Genomic DNA, 15,144 nt, shown 5'->3' with positions numbered 1-15,144 from the left:
CCCCCCCACTAATAATGCTTAACATCTGCTCCGGCATTTTTCACAAACCATGGTTCGCTCTGAACCGCAGCGTGCAGTTGCAGTTAGAAGTGGGTTTGGAACTAGCCACTTGGCCCCCCACACCAGTGCAGACAGCATGCTAAGCAGAACCAGTCCCTGTCTTTGCCTTCCCCACCCCTCCCTCCCCATCACTTCTTTCCTTGAGCCTGAGGGCCAAGGACTATCTTGATTGATTTCTGAAGGCAGCCCTGTTTAGGGAAGCTTTTAATGTTTAATAGGTTATTGTATTTTAGTGTTCTGTGGGAAGCCACCCTGGGGAAACCCAGCCAGATGGGCGGGGTATAAATAAATTATTATTATTATATTTCATTTTATCTGAAAACTGTTCTGGGAGCTTTTTTCACCTGAGCAGCAGGGTATATAGGAAAAGGTAAAGGGACCCCTGACCATTAGGTTCAGTCGTGACCGATTCTGGGGTTGCGGCGCTCATCTCGCTTTATTGGCCAAGGGAGCCGGCGTACAGCTTCCAGGTCATGTGGCCAGCATGACTAAGCCGCTTCTGGCGAATCAGAGCAGCACACGGAAATACCATTTACCTTCCCACTGGAGTGGTACCTATTTATCTACTTGCACTTTGTGCTTTCGAACTGCTAGGTTGGCAGGAGCTGGGACCGAGCAACGGGAGCTCACCCCGTTACGGGGATTCGAACCGCAAACCTTCTGATCAGCAAGTCCTAGGCTCTGTGGTTTAGACCACAGCGCCACCCGTGTCCCTTAGCAGGGTATATAAATAGTGCCAAAAATGAAAGTTAAGGGGCAAGTTTTTAAGCGGGAGAGGAAGAGGCTAGGAACACACACTTGTGTCTCCTAACCAAGCAAAGTTCGATCTGCACCAGTCTTCGTACGAGAAAAGGATCTGTGCCAAACTAAGCTCTACTCAAAGTAGACCTGTTGAAATTGATGAACATGAGTTATTTATTTAAATATTTATAATATGCACTTTCATAAATATATCCGCTCAGGGGTTTAAAACATACAGTAAAATAAGCAAAAAGCGCCCCTACAATCAATAAAACACCATTAAATGCTGAATGGTTGAAAAGATTGCAAAGAGCCTACCTAAACACCATGTCTGGGTGATTCTCTGCCAATGATCCACTGGCAGGGAGTTCCACAGGGCAGGGCCTGCTCCACTAAAGTCTCAGTTCCTAGTAAAGACCAAGAGGGGCATGTGGAAGCACCAAAAACAGGCCTTCGGAGGATCTCCGTGATTGAGGTGGAGTGTAAGAAACCAGACCGTCCTTAAGGCGCGTTGATGGGCCTCCTCTGAGTAGGACTAGCAATGGATACAACTCTGAGATATTTTATTGCTGACAGCAGTCCTCTGCAGGGATATTATAATGATTTTTTTTTAAAAAAACGTATTTTTAATTGACAGAGTACCTTTAAAAAGAAGCTGATGAAGTGAAGTGATCGAAACAAACTTACGCAATACCAAAAAAGTCAGCATATGGGTGAATCGTTAAAAAGGGTAATTTAAAATTTAACTACAGAAGCTAGCACTCTCTTCTAGAAGTCAACTTGGCACTGCAACGTTATGTCATCTTGATTTCTGACCCCAAGCTACTGCTTTGGACAAATGGAATTAGGTAAACGTTTTAATCTTTTCATTTTATTCATTGGATCCATCTTCCCTCCCTGACGCTGCTCTGGGGCCAATTGTTTTTTGGGTCTTCTTATAGAAAATAGTCACATGGGCAACCCTAGAGCTTCTCCAAAATTCCTCTTTCTTGTGGATTCGTGATTACTTGAGCACACAATGGTGCACAATCCCACTTTCGATGCTGTTTGAGCCTGCAAATGTTTCAGGGAGAGCACATTGCTTTGTTTCCAGCCAGTGAACGTCCTGTAATTCTCACTGCTGAAATCCTGTAACTTTTCATTCCACAAATCTTTGTTGTTGTTGTTGTTGTTGTTGTTGTTGTTGTTGTTGTTGTTGGTCCCACTATGGGTGAAGGATGACACTCAGGCTCTGGCAAACAGCTTGGTCCTTCAAAACACGAAGGGAGGAGAATAAACCAGGGGCAAGGAGCCCAAATTGCAAAATGGCTTGGAAGATGCCACCTACAGCTCCTATGCAAGGCACAAACTCCAGCGACAACCTGCTCTTCGGTTGCAGATGCTTCTCGCCGTGAGTCATGAAGGCACGCTAACTCCTTCAAGCACAGGAGGCATTGTGGCTTTGTCTGTGGCACTGAGCAGAAGAAGGAGGAGAAGTTCTCTACGATGCCAGCAGGAACTTTCATAGAACGCAAGGCTTACCAATGGCTACTAGCCATACTGGCTATGTTCTGCATCCATTGTCAGGGGCAAGATGCCTCTGTATAACAGTTGCAGGGAATCACAAGTGGCGAGATTTGCTGTTGAGCTCAGGTCTTGTTTGTGGGATTTTGGCTGGGGCATCTGGTTGGCCAATGTGAGAACAGGATGCTGGACTGAGAACAGGATGCTGGACTAGATGGGCCACTGGCCTGATCCAGCAGAGCTCCTTTTAGGTTCTTATGACTAACAGTGAGGGAGGGCTGTTGCCTTCATGCTATGCCTGGAGGAATTTGATTGGCCACGGTGTGAGAACAGGATCCTGGACTAGCTGGACCTCTGGCCTGGAATAAGGCAACTTCCTTTGTTCAAAGCAGAACAGCGATGAGGAACCCACGACTCTCGCAGAAGTTGGTGGACTACAACTCCCATCATCCCTGACCATTAGCCATGTCGGTTGGGGCTGATGGGAAGCTGGGCATCATCTGGAGGACCACAAGGTTGCCCACCGCTGAAGCAAGGAGTAACAGAGACAACAAAGCCCTTGTGTGCAATTGCCATAAACCACACATCAGTGTTCAAAATTCGCATTTTGAGCATTTTGCACCTGGGCTATCGGCCACTTGCAACCAAGTGAAGATGCCCAGGCACCAGGATGGTACCTGAGGTCTCCTCCACCTGGAGGTGCATGCCTGGGGGTCCTTGGATCTTGACTTTTTTCACACACTAGCAACGCATCCTGTAGGATTCTATCTGTTGCATTTTATCAGCACAATCAGAATTACTTTCAGGAACCAAGTAGTTGTATTGAAAAATACGACTTTCAAGCCGTCTGGCCCCAAAATGGCAACTTGGGATTCTGTGTTGGTGACTGTAACCCTGGTTTAAGGAGCCATTTGGAGCCTGGCTTATATAATCTGAGTTTCTAAAACTGCCACACATTATTTCATAAATGCGCCTAGGAAATGCGTTTGAAGTCTACCCAGCAGCCCTCAGTAACCGTCAAGTAATGATGCTAGGAACAAGGGGTTATAGCCAACTAACTCTACTCAAGAGTAAACCCACTGAAATGTACGGACCGTAATTAGCCATGTTCACTAGCTACTCTCCAAGTAGAACTAGCTCGGGATACAACTCAAGAACGAGGACAGGTCTGAAGAAATGTTTGGTAAAAGGATCCTAGAAAAATGATTATATCCACACCAAGCTTTAAAATCACTCATAAATCCACCCCCATTTGACTTAAAGGCACGTTAGCGCTGTGAGTCACCCTCAAGAGTCGTAAAGTCATGCCGAATCGCGGCAAACCGCTCATAAACCTCCCAATACAAAATAAACGGCGAATCACACACACACACACACACACACACACACACACACACACAGCCAAGAGCGTAGAATCTGCTGGCAAGTATGGGAATTTCTGCAGAGAATAATAATAATAATAATAATAATAATAATAATAATAATAATAATAATAATAGTGTGATTGCAGGCTTTTAAGCAGAGCAGGGGCATTAGAGCAAAGCACCTGTCGGCTAAAAACAAAAAAACACCATCGCTTGATTTCTCAAGATGTGGCCCCATGCAGCTTGAGCACACAGCCTGTGCAGAAAAACAAAGACATACGAGGGAATGTGGAAGGTGTACCTGAGATATTTTACCTGTAATGGTTATGCAGCAGCCACTGTTAAGAGGCGAGCACACAGGTGCGAACCAGGCCCACGCCAAACAGGCAGAGGGTAGAAGCCAGTTCTTAAGATAGTACTGGGATGCTGCAATCATAACTTACAACCTGGACATCAGAATTAGAAGTGAGGTAGGAATTGGATTCAGCTCGCACTTAAAGGTAAAGGACCCCTGACAGTTAAGTCCAGTTGTGAACAACTCTGGGGTTATGGCGCTCATCTCGCTTTACTGGCCAAGGGAGCCGGAATTTGTCCACAGACAGTTTTTCCGGGTCATGAGGCCAGTATGACTAAGCCGCTTCTGGCGAAACCAGAGCAGCACACGGAAACGCCGTTTACCTTCCCGCCGGAGTGGTACCTATTTATCTACTTGCACTTTGACATGCTTTCGAACTGATAGGTTGGAAGAAGCAGGGACCAAGCAACCGGAGCTCACCCCGTCGTGGAGATTTGAACCGCCCACCTTCTGATCGGCAAGTCCTAGGCTCAATGGTTTAGACCACAGCACCACCCATGTCCAAACAGCTTGCACTTAAAGGCCATTAATTATCCTAATTCACATTTTCCAAAGCAATGCAAGCACACATCCACACAATAATTGCGCACCCACAGTGGTACCACTGTGGTAGTTTGGATTGGCTATCAGTTAATATCTGATGGGATTTTAATGAGAAACTGCCTAATTTTGGGAATTGTTTTGAACTGTTCTAACATTGTGTAAACGTTGAGTTTTCCAAGAGAAGGGATGGACTGTAAAACCACTCTTATGTTATTAGATCTAGCAATGGCTTGTGCAGGGCCCCAGAACATTTCTACCGATCGTACAACTGAAAGGCCTCTACATACCCAAGACACGACGCGTCCATTGAAGCAGGGCAGCTTTGCATTGTCGTCTGAGATCTCCTCTTTCACAACCCTGGATGGATGAAGATGAGAGAAACAAGAAGACATCAGGAGTTCATATCGGAGAACGGCATTTTAATGTGCAGTGCTTTGAAAAGAAGGAAAGCATCTATCTATCATCTATCTATCTATCATCTATCTATCTATCTATCTATCTATCTATCTATCTATCTATCTATCTATCTATCTATCTATCTATCTATCTCTATCTACAGTGGTACCTCCGGTTAAGTACTTAATTCGTTCCGGAGGTCCATTCTTAACCTGAAACTGTTCTTAACCTGAAGCACCACTTTAGCTAATGGGGCCTCCTGCTGCCGCCGTGCCGCCGGAGCACAATTTCTGTTCTTATCCTGAAGCAAAGTTCTTAACCTGAAGCACTATTTCTGGGTTAGCGGAGTCTGTAACCTGAAGCGCGTGTAACCTAAAGCGTATGTAACCCGAGGTACCACTGTATCTATTTCATAAAATTTATATACTGCTTGCTTGCATTTTTTAAAAACCTGCAGAGTGGTTTACAACTAGAAGAAAACAATGAAACCATCAATAAAAAACAGTTTAAAATGACAACTTAAAATATTCAAAAAAATATTAATTAAAATCAATAAGCTGAAAGCCAGATTAAAACGCACGTCAACATTCTACATATCTGGACAGGCTCGCCTACACAAAAATGTTTTTAGAAGGAGCTGAAAAGAGCACAGTGAAGAGGACAGTGTCTGATGTCAATGTGTAGGTGCAGCCACACTAAAGAATCAATTTCTTACAACTGCAGACCGAATATGATGCAGCACCAGTAACAGTGCCAGGTCTGTAGATCTTGCAGCAGTCGAGTGGGAGTATATGGAGCAAGGTTATCTCGCAGGCAAACTGGTCTCAAACTGTTTTAAAGATGCTGGTCATCAGCCCTAAGGGGTTAACCCCTCCCAGAATGAAATTAGCCCATTTTTAAAAATATATAAATGACAGATAACCCAGCAAAGATACTGAAACAGCAACACACACACACACACACACACACACATGACCAGCAGTATCAAAACAAATATATAAAAAATAAAAATGACTTCTTGGAAGGCTGGCATGGAAAGGGTTAAAGAGGGCTTCCCGGGTGGGTGGGAGAGCATTACTTACTTACGTTATTTAACAAAATGTATGCCCTGCTTGAGTGTAACAAAAACCCCAAGTGATTTACAAAAAGCTATTGACGCAAAAAACTGTTTAAAATGCGTAATCAAAAACATTTTAACAACAATCAGCAATTAACCAGCCCCATTTGTTGGCAATGTTGCAGTCAGAAAATTCCTTCACTGGGGAGGGGGCTTCATCTACATCACCTCCAAGGTCCTTCCCACTCAAACTATTCACTAAGTACAGTGGTACCTCTGGTTGCGAATGGGATTCGTTCCGGAGGCCCGTTCACAACATGAAAAGAACGCAACCTGCAGCGGCGCGCCTGCGCCTGCACGTGACGTCATTTTGTGCTTCTGCGCATGCGCGAGCAGCGAAACCTGGAAGTAACCCTTTCTGGTACTTCTGGGTCGCCGCGGGACGTAACCTGAAAGAACGTAACATGAAGCGGACGTCACATGAGGTATAACTGTACTGTAACTGATCTCTCTCTCTCTCTCTCTCAAGGAACTTGGAGCTGCCAGAGTTTGAACCCAAGACCTTTTGCAGGCAAAGGAAATTCCCTCTTGACCACACAGAGATTGAGCAGTGAGCTTTCTCTAGGCATAGAGGGAACTGGGTATGTTTAACCTGGAAAAGACAAGACAAGTCTTTTCACAAGGCTTGATATGACAAGGGGTGATATGATAGCCATGTTCAAATATATAAAAGGATGTCACATAGAGGAGGGAGAAAGGTTGTTTTCTGCTGCTCCAGAGAAGCGGACACGGAGCAATGGATCCAAACTACAAGAAAGAAGATTCCACCTAAACATTAGGAAGAACTTCCTGACAGTAAGAGCTGTTCGACAGTGGAATTTGCTGCCAAGGAGTGTGGTGGAGTCTCCTTCTTTGGAGGTCTTTAAGCAGAGGCTTGACAACCATATGTCAGGAGTGCTTGATGGTGTTTCCTGCTTGGCAGGGGGTTGGACTCGATGGCCCTTGTGGTCTCTTCCAACTCTATGATTCTATGATTCTATGATTCTAAGTGATCCAACTTTCTTTTTTGCCTCATGTCATCCAATTTTCTTAATATTTTATACACTCGTTGAATGAGCAAAACTAAGTTTAAATCTAAAATTTTAATTTTTCTTCTCATCCAGTTTTTGAGTTATGAAGGTTTGGAATTTCAAAAAACTGACAATTTTGGACTTTGGAAGGTTGTTGTCGCTGTTGTTTTTAACAGAGATCGGGTGGCCGCTTGTCAGGGATCCTTTAGCTGTGATTCCTGCATTGCAGTGGGTGAGACTAGATGCCCCTCGGGATCCCTCTTCCAGCTCTATGATTCTAGGACTGATCCTTTGTACCCATGTGTGAGTTTAATTAGTTAATGAACTTGCTTCTGGCTGCACACCTGCAATATTTCAGCCCATATTAGTGTCTCTCTAGCCCACAAATTGAGAATTCATCTCCGGAGGGGGAAATGAGCTGCTTCTCCCCTCACAAAACAAACACAATTTTGTTTCCTCCTTGCTTCGCTTCAGATCTTTCCATTTTGGTCCCAAGGGGGGACACCACCAACTGGAAACCTCATCAATCTGGTGTTGTGTGGTTTGGCTTTTCGGCGTTGTTTGCTTCCTTTAAAAACGCCACTCCCTCCGTTTGTTTAATGATTCCCTCCGTGGTTCTCCTGCCATGCGAGGGTGGGGGGCACAAAGGAAGAAGCGAGCCTTCAAAGCCTCATCAAAAAGGTACCCTTAAAAACCCACATGTGTTTGCAAAAGGCGGAAATCAGACAGAGGACTGTGTTTCTCTCCCGCTCGCAGATAAGACATCTGAAATCTACTTGCAGAGAACCTAAGTGTAACAAGGCTTTATCAGTATTGGATCCAGACTGTAGGGCAAGTCAGTCATGATTAATAACAATAATAATAATAAATTTTATTTATACCCCATCCTCCCCGGCCAGAGCCGGGTTCAGGGCAGCTAACACCAATAAAATCACAGTAAAAACATAATAGGGGGAAAAGAGAGGGAGAAAAAAAACCCAATTTAAAATACAGTGGTGCCTCGCAAGACGAAATTAATTCGTTCCGCAGGTTTTTTCTTCTTGCGAGTTTTTCGTCTTGCGAAGCACGGTTTCCCATAGGAATGCATTGAAAATCAATTAATGCGTTCCTATGGAAACCGCCTTCAGACCAGGTCCGGGGGACAGTCTGGTCTTCTGAAGTCTTCTGAAGGCTGGGGGGGGGGGGCAAGGGCTTTTCTTCCCACCACCAGCATTTTAAAAAACCCCGGGACAGCGGAGGACTTCTCCGCTGTCCAGGGCGATTTAAAAGCCCCTGGGAAGGCAGGCAGGGGGGACAAAGACTTTTGCCCCCCGCCAGCCTTCAGAAGAGGTCCGCGATAGCGGGAAGCGCTTCCCTGCTATCCCGGACTGCTTTTAAAATGCTGGTGGTAGGGAGCAAAGCCTTTCGGCCCCCGCCGGCCTTCCTGGACCTCTTCTGAAGGCCGGAGGGGGGGAAAGGCTTTGCTCCCCACTGCCAGCATTTAAAAGAGGTCCCCGGAGATTTCCCTATGGGCTTTCTTCTTGCGAAGCAAGCCCGTAGGGAAATTCGTCTTGCGAAGCAACTCGCAAACGGAAAACCCATTCGTCTTGCGGGTTTTCCGTCTTGCGAGGCATTCGTCTTGCGGGGCACCACTGTACAGGTTAAAATGCAATTTAAAATGCAGCCTCATGTATGTAGCCATAAATCAAAACCATAAGGGGAGGGAAACATAAGTCCAAACCAAAGGCCAGGCGGAACAGCTCTGTCTTGCAGGCCCTGCTGAAAGATGTCAAGTTCCGCAGGGCCCTAGTCTCTTGTGACAGAGCCTTCCACCAAGTCGGGGCCAGTACTGAACAGGCCCTGGCCCTAGTTGAGACCAATCTAACCACCTTGTGACCTGGGTACAAGATGTGGGACATAATATTCAGATGGAGGAATGGGAAAAACATGGAAGAATGACATAAAATTTACAGCATGTGTGGCGATTAAAGAAAATCATACGAAAATGATGTACAGATGGTATTTAACTCCTGTCAAATTAGCAAAATGTACAAAACTAAAGAAAGCAAGTGTTGGAAATGTAAAACTTTTTTCATATGTGGTGGGATTGTAAAATTGTTAAGAAATATTGGGAAATGCTAAATAATGAAATGAAGATGTTTAAAATAACCTTTGTTTTTTAAAAAACAGAAGCACCGTCAATTGGGAAACACTGGCCTGTGAGCGCTCCAATTGGAGAACAGCCTTTACCAAAGGTGTCATGGACTTTGAAGACGCTCAAACTCAGGATGAAAGGGAGGAAATTGCTAAGAGGAAGGCACGTTTGGCAAACCCTCACCTTGATCAACTCCTGCCCAGAAACCTATGTCCCCACTGTGGAAGGACGTGTGGATCCAGAATTGGCCTCCACAGTCACTTACAGACTCACTGTTAACACTGTGTTCACGGAAGACAATCTTACTCAGCTACGAGTGATCGCCAAAGAAGAAGATAATGACGGATATGCTCCGCTCCCATGGACAGAGAGGCATTATGATTCTGAATACTAACTGCAAGGAACCACAGAAGGGGCGAACGTTGTTGTGCTTAGGTCCTGCAGGTCATGCTTCGGTCTTGAGCTGGGATCTTCCAGAGCCACTACCGGCCAGAGCAGACAATACTGGGCTCGCACTGCAAGGCCGTGTCGGTTGTTTATTTGTCCCACCAGCACACAAGCAGAATATATATTAGGTGAATTAACAAAACCACATTAGAAGTTGAACAGCGCCTCTAATTCACACATGCTTCGGGTGGTTAGTTATTAAAACACTGAGTTCGATAGCTCCGCTCTCAATGCTCCACATTTTTTTTTATTGCATCACACATTCCTGGCAGCAATTTAATCAGCAGAACGAGTTAAAGAGAGTTTGCTCCCCCTCTGTTTTTATTTTTTTGAAGCCTTTTAAGAGTCGCCTTGGGGGAAAACAAATCAGGTTAAGATGGGGTGGGGTAGGGAAGAGAGATTGAGCAGCGAATTAGTACAGCATCATCGTCATCTCTTTCAACAGTACTTATCTCCTTTCTTACAGGTTGGCCGTGGCAAGTAGCAAATTTGGACAGGCTAATTGCCACTCGCCTGTGGAGAGTGAGGGTTTCTGCCAGGCAACTAAGCAAACAAGAGAGTCAATTTTCAGCAGTTAGGCACTGAACCTGATTTGACTACACTCGTCTTTATCCAGAGCAGGCATCGACAAGATGCTCATCACACTGAATGTGACATGCAGCCCTCTGGCAAGTGTGATGTGACGTCAGCTTTCCATCCAACTTTGAATCCGCAGAGGTTGTCCAGGCAATGGCGCAGTGACCCCCCCCCCCAACACACACACCAGATACCCAACTCCAAAGCTTGATGGCCACGTGGGCAAGAGGTCTATGTATGTGTGTGGTGTGTGTGCACATCCATACACACAATCTCCTGACTGCTGGTTTTGTTTGATGCTACTGTAGATTCTGCAGCATGTCACCGATAGTGCATTAGTGGTGGATTTGTCCTGGACTGTCCACGTGTAATTCCACTTTATTAGTTGTTCTACAATGCCTCCCCAATGTTAGCAGATTATTGCCATCAATATTGCTACTCTGGTGCTATAGTACAATGAAAGCGGGACAACCTCCCCCTGCTCCCGTAATATTATTGATAGCATACAAAAGTTGGCTAAAAATTTGACATCTACAGAAACGGATGGGTTTCAGAGAGAGACAGGATTAAGTGTTGTTAAAAAAGTGAAATACCTGGGGGTTCAGTTGTCTTCCAAAAATTTGAATTTATTTAAAGATAATTATGAAAAATGTTGGGTAGAAATCAAAAAAGATTTGGAAATCTGGTCAAGACTGAAACTTTCCTTGTTGGGTCGAATTGCAGCTATAAAAATGAATGTATTGCCGAAAATGTTATTTTTGTTTCAAGCCCTACAGATTGTGGACAGAGTGGAATGTTTTGGAAAGTGGCAGAAGGACATCTCCAAATTTGTCTGGCAGGGCAAAAAGCCCCGAATAAAGTTTAAAATACTAACTGACTCGAAAGAAAGAGGGGGGTTTGCCCTGCCAGACTTGAGGTTGTATTATGAATCTGCAGCCTTCTGTTGGTTGAAGGACTGGTTTTTGTTGGAGAACACTGATGTCCTAGATCTGGAAGGGTTTGACAATGCCTTTGGTTGACATGCATATTTGTGGTATGACAAGGTTAAAGCTCATAAATTGTTTAAAAACCATATTGTCAGAAAAGCAATATTCATGGTCTGGATGAAATACAAAGACTTACTAGAGGGCAAGACCCCGAGGTGGCTATCACCGGTGGAGGCCAAGGCTCGAAAAAGACCCAACATGGAGGCCTACTGGCCGAAATATTGGGAAATAATTGAAAAAACTGGAGACAATTGGAGGTTGCAGAGCCAGGAGAAATTAAAAAATAAGGTGCGAGACTGGCTACACTATGCTCAAATTCAAGAGGTGTTTAAAATAGATAAAAAAGTTGGTTTCCAGGTGGAAAAATCGAAATTAGAGACGGAACTGTTAGAACCAAAAACTAAGATACTTTCTAGAATGTACAACTTGCTGCTTAAATGGAATACACAGGATGAGACAGTAAAATCTGCCATGATAAAGTGGGCGCAGGACATTGGGCATAACATTATGTTTGAGGACTGGGAAAGGTTATGGAACACCGGAATGAAGTTCACGGCATGTAATGCCTTGAAGGAAAACATTATGAAAATGATATACCGGTGGTACATGACCCCAGTCAAGCTTGCTAAGATATACCACTTGTCTGACAATAAATGCTGGAAATGTAAGGAGGCTGAAGGGACATTCTTTCACCTCTGGTGGACCTGCCCAAAAGTGAAGGCCTTCTGGGAAATGATACACAATGAGCTAAAAAAGGTATTTAGGTATACCTTTCCCAAGAAACCAGAGGCCTTCCTCCTGGGCATGGTGGACCAGAAAGTGTTAAAGAAGGATAGAACTTTGTTTATGTATGCTACTACAGCAGCAAGAATTCTCATTGCAAAGCACTGGAAGACACCAGATTTACCCACGCTGGAAGAATGGCAGACGCAGTTGATGGACTACATGGAACTGGCTGAAATGACTGGCAGAATCCGAGATTTGGGAGAGGAAATAATGGAGGAGGACTGGAAAAAATTTAAGGACTATTTGCAAAAACATTATAAGTTGTATGAATGTTAAGAATGTGTACGATTAGGAAACTTTTGCTTCAGCAACTTGAATAGGTCAATTGGAAACTAAGTTATAAGAAAGATGAGGTGGACAACATGAAGTAACCATACTATGTTTATTTTTAAGGTACAAATAACTGAGATACAGTATTTTAAATTTAGAAACATAGTATTTGAAAGATACAGTAAGACATGAAATAAGGTAACAAATTGCTGATGTTATAATCGCAAAGAACGCAGGATTCGGAAGATGTGGGGAAGTCCGATTGGAACGGTTAAAGTATTTTGGGAAAAAAATAAAAATAAAATAAAAGTTACAGGATTTCAGCAAGAAGCTACAGGACATGCATCCATTGGAAAGGAAACAATATGTTCGCCCCAAAGCGTTTGCAGTACTGAAAGTGGGATCATGTATAACCACCCCAACAGCATCATGAGGACAAATCACCATGAGTGCACAACCAAGTGTGCATCTGGAGGGGCTCCATATACATACACGCACAATCTTTTAACATATAAATTCTGCAAAGTGCTTGTAAGAAAAGGGGGGGGGTCCAAAGAGAGCAGAATATCCTCACATCAAATGCTTTGGCACATCATAAATAAAAGATCTGCCTCAACCATTCTTTCAAGCTCTTCAAGTTACAACTGGCGTTATTGATCTTGCGCTGGCACATTCCATGCTAAGGAAGGGCAATCTTGTGTTTAGAGTGTGGCCAACAAGACAGGAAGTGGTACCAAAAAAAACCCCACAGTGTCCACTCCTGCTCCTCCACCAAACTAAAAAGTTACCAAGGAAAAGCACTTCTTCCTTAACCAAACTGAACATGCACATAACACTCAAGTGTTCAAAGCCCTTCACAGGCATCATCTAACGTTAATCCTGATATGTCCTAAAAACATTAAAAAGAGCTTGGCTGCTAGATTAGGCCACCTAGAGGCCCACATAGTCCTGCATCCTGTTCTCACAGTGGCCCAAAGAGTTACCCCAGCGCAACAGCCACTCTCCTCACTTGCAATTCCCAATATTCCTGCCTCCGGCCAGTGGATAAACCTTCTCAAATCAAATAAATAAATGAACAGACACCCTGCAGATTTTAACATCTCATGTTTGCACTGTGAAGCTGAAACTCCTTAGGCTGGCTTAGATGGAGCGCATGCATGCACACACATGCACGCTTATGGGGCTCTGCAATATCACATACAGTACTATCATGTCCCATCTTTCCATTAGCAGACTTAGAATGGTTGACCACCCCCCCATTAAAATAAATATTCATTTTAATCCCACTAATTTTTCCCAAACATACCAATTTTTGCATAGCAAATTCATCCGAATGCATTTGTTTATGTTATTTCCGTTAATATGTGTTTTCATGCACACTTTACCCCAGTATGTGCATTTTTGTACACATGGCTCGGCCGGCGAATCACGCAGCAGAAATTCAGAGAACCATGAGTTTCGAAAGATGGCTGCAGTTGGGTTCCCATTTTGTTTCGGGAAGTGAAAATCAGGCAGGCTTGGCTTTAAATGCAATCAAGAGTCTCCCCCATTCATCATCATCTCTCTCTCTCTTTCACATACATACACAAACACTTTAACCTCACAGCAACCTTGCAAGGCGGGTTATATTGAAAACAAGCAACTGGCCCAAGGTCAACCAGCCAACCTCACAGGACCAATGAATCCTGGTCTCCCAGGCCTGCTTAACTCCAGCACTCTCAGCCCATTTCTCTCTCTCGTTTCCAAGAGCAGAAAACAAAACTACTCTGGGCAGGAGGTTCTTTCAACTGCTAGGGGGCTGCGAGCACCACAGCCCCCCCTGACAAGCCCCCCTAGAACAGCTGGCTTGGCTTTCCTTCTCTCCGGGGAGCAATTATGCACAAGCTGTTGGAACATCCAACTCTTAAAATAGCAAGGTTGTTTTGTTTTATTCCCCTCTGGAGGACGAGGGTTGGGCAGAAATTCCAGACAAGAGGAGGAGCTGGTTCAAAACATAAGCTGATATTTGGTCGGGACCTTTGGCACAGGAAAAAGCTAGCGCCAGTTTCAGATGGGTGGGTGTGGCTTACGCCGGCTTCCTCTCCCCCCCCCCCCATACACAGAATCGTGGTGTTGGAAAGAAACCTTGTAGGAACATAGGAAATTGCCTAATATATTCATCCAACTCTGCAATGACCGGCAGCGGCATTCCAGGGCTTCGGGCAGAGATAGAGGGATTTGACCTTCTGGATGAAAAACAAATGCATTATATATTGTAATGTTTGATGTATAAATTTGGTACTATTGAATACGAAAAGTAATTTTTTCCCCTTTTATCTTTTGTCTCTTCTTTTCTAGTCTGTATGTTGGGAAATACGTAGACAAATGTGTTTACAGTATAATGTATTGATTTTTGTTTCTATTTCTTTTTTCTTTTTATTTTCTTGTAATATTTAATAAAAACTAAAAGGGGGGGGGAGAAAAGAAAAGCAAATGCTCGGCCACTGAGTTACAGTCCTTCCCTCTTGCAGGTTCATCTAGTCTCACCCATTACTCTTGCAACTGCAGCAGCCCTGAGGGATGGCTACCCAGTTTCTGCTTAGATACCTCTCGTGAAGGGGAGTCCATCACCATCCAAAGGAGCCTGTTCTTCTGGCCATGGTTTGCAAAGGATGCTAAACCAAACCATGGCGTAGCACGAACACATGAGCTCCAGGATAGATGACTCCGGCTTTCCTCCTACCTGGTCGTTCTGCTGCTCCACACTGAGCCAGGCCCTAGCGTGTTGCTCCTGGTTTAGCTTTCTCTCTCAACTAACCATGAGCCGTAACTAAGATTTGTTCTATGGTTTGTTAGTTTAAAGTTTGCCTAGGAGAG

General features: G+C 44.3%; 1 protein-coding gene across 4 annotated transcripts in view; it reads right to left on the bottom strand.

Moving 5' to 3' along the window:
• Positions 1-15,144, bottom strand: part of DVL1 (dishevelled segment polarity protein 1) — a 110,046-nt gene that overhangs the window by 63,697 nt on the left and 31,205 nt on the right. For all 4 annotated transcript variants that reach the window (XM_077931352.1, XM_028740848.2, XM_028740853.2 and 1 more), the window contains exon 2: positions 4,854-4,923. In XM_077931352.1, the coding sequence (XP_077787478.1) occupies positions 4,854-4,923 (70 nt within the window). The remainder of the gene's footprint in view (positions 1-4,853; positions 4,924-15,144) is intronic.

This window comes from Podarcis muralis, chromosome 7 (assembly GCF_964188315.1).
Source record: "Podarcis muralis chromosome 7, rPodMur119.hap1.1, whole genome shotgun sequence".
In the NCBI taxonomy this organism is placed as follows: Eukaryota; Metazoa; Chordata; class Lepidosauria; order Squamata; family Lacertidae; genus Podarcis; species Podarcis muralis.
The sequence above is the reverse complement of the archived record's forward strand: the minus strand, read 5'-3'. Positions and strand labels throughout refer to the sequence as shown.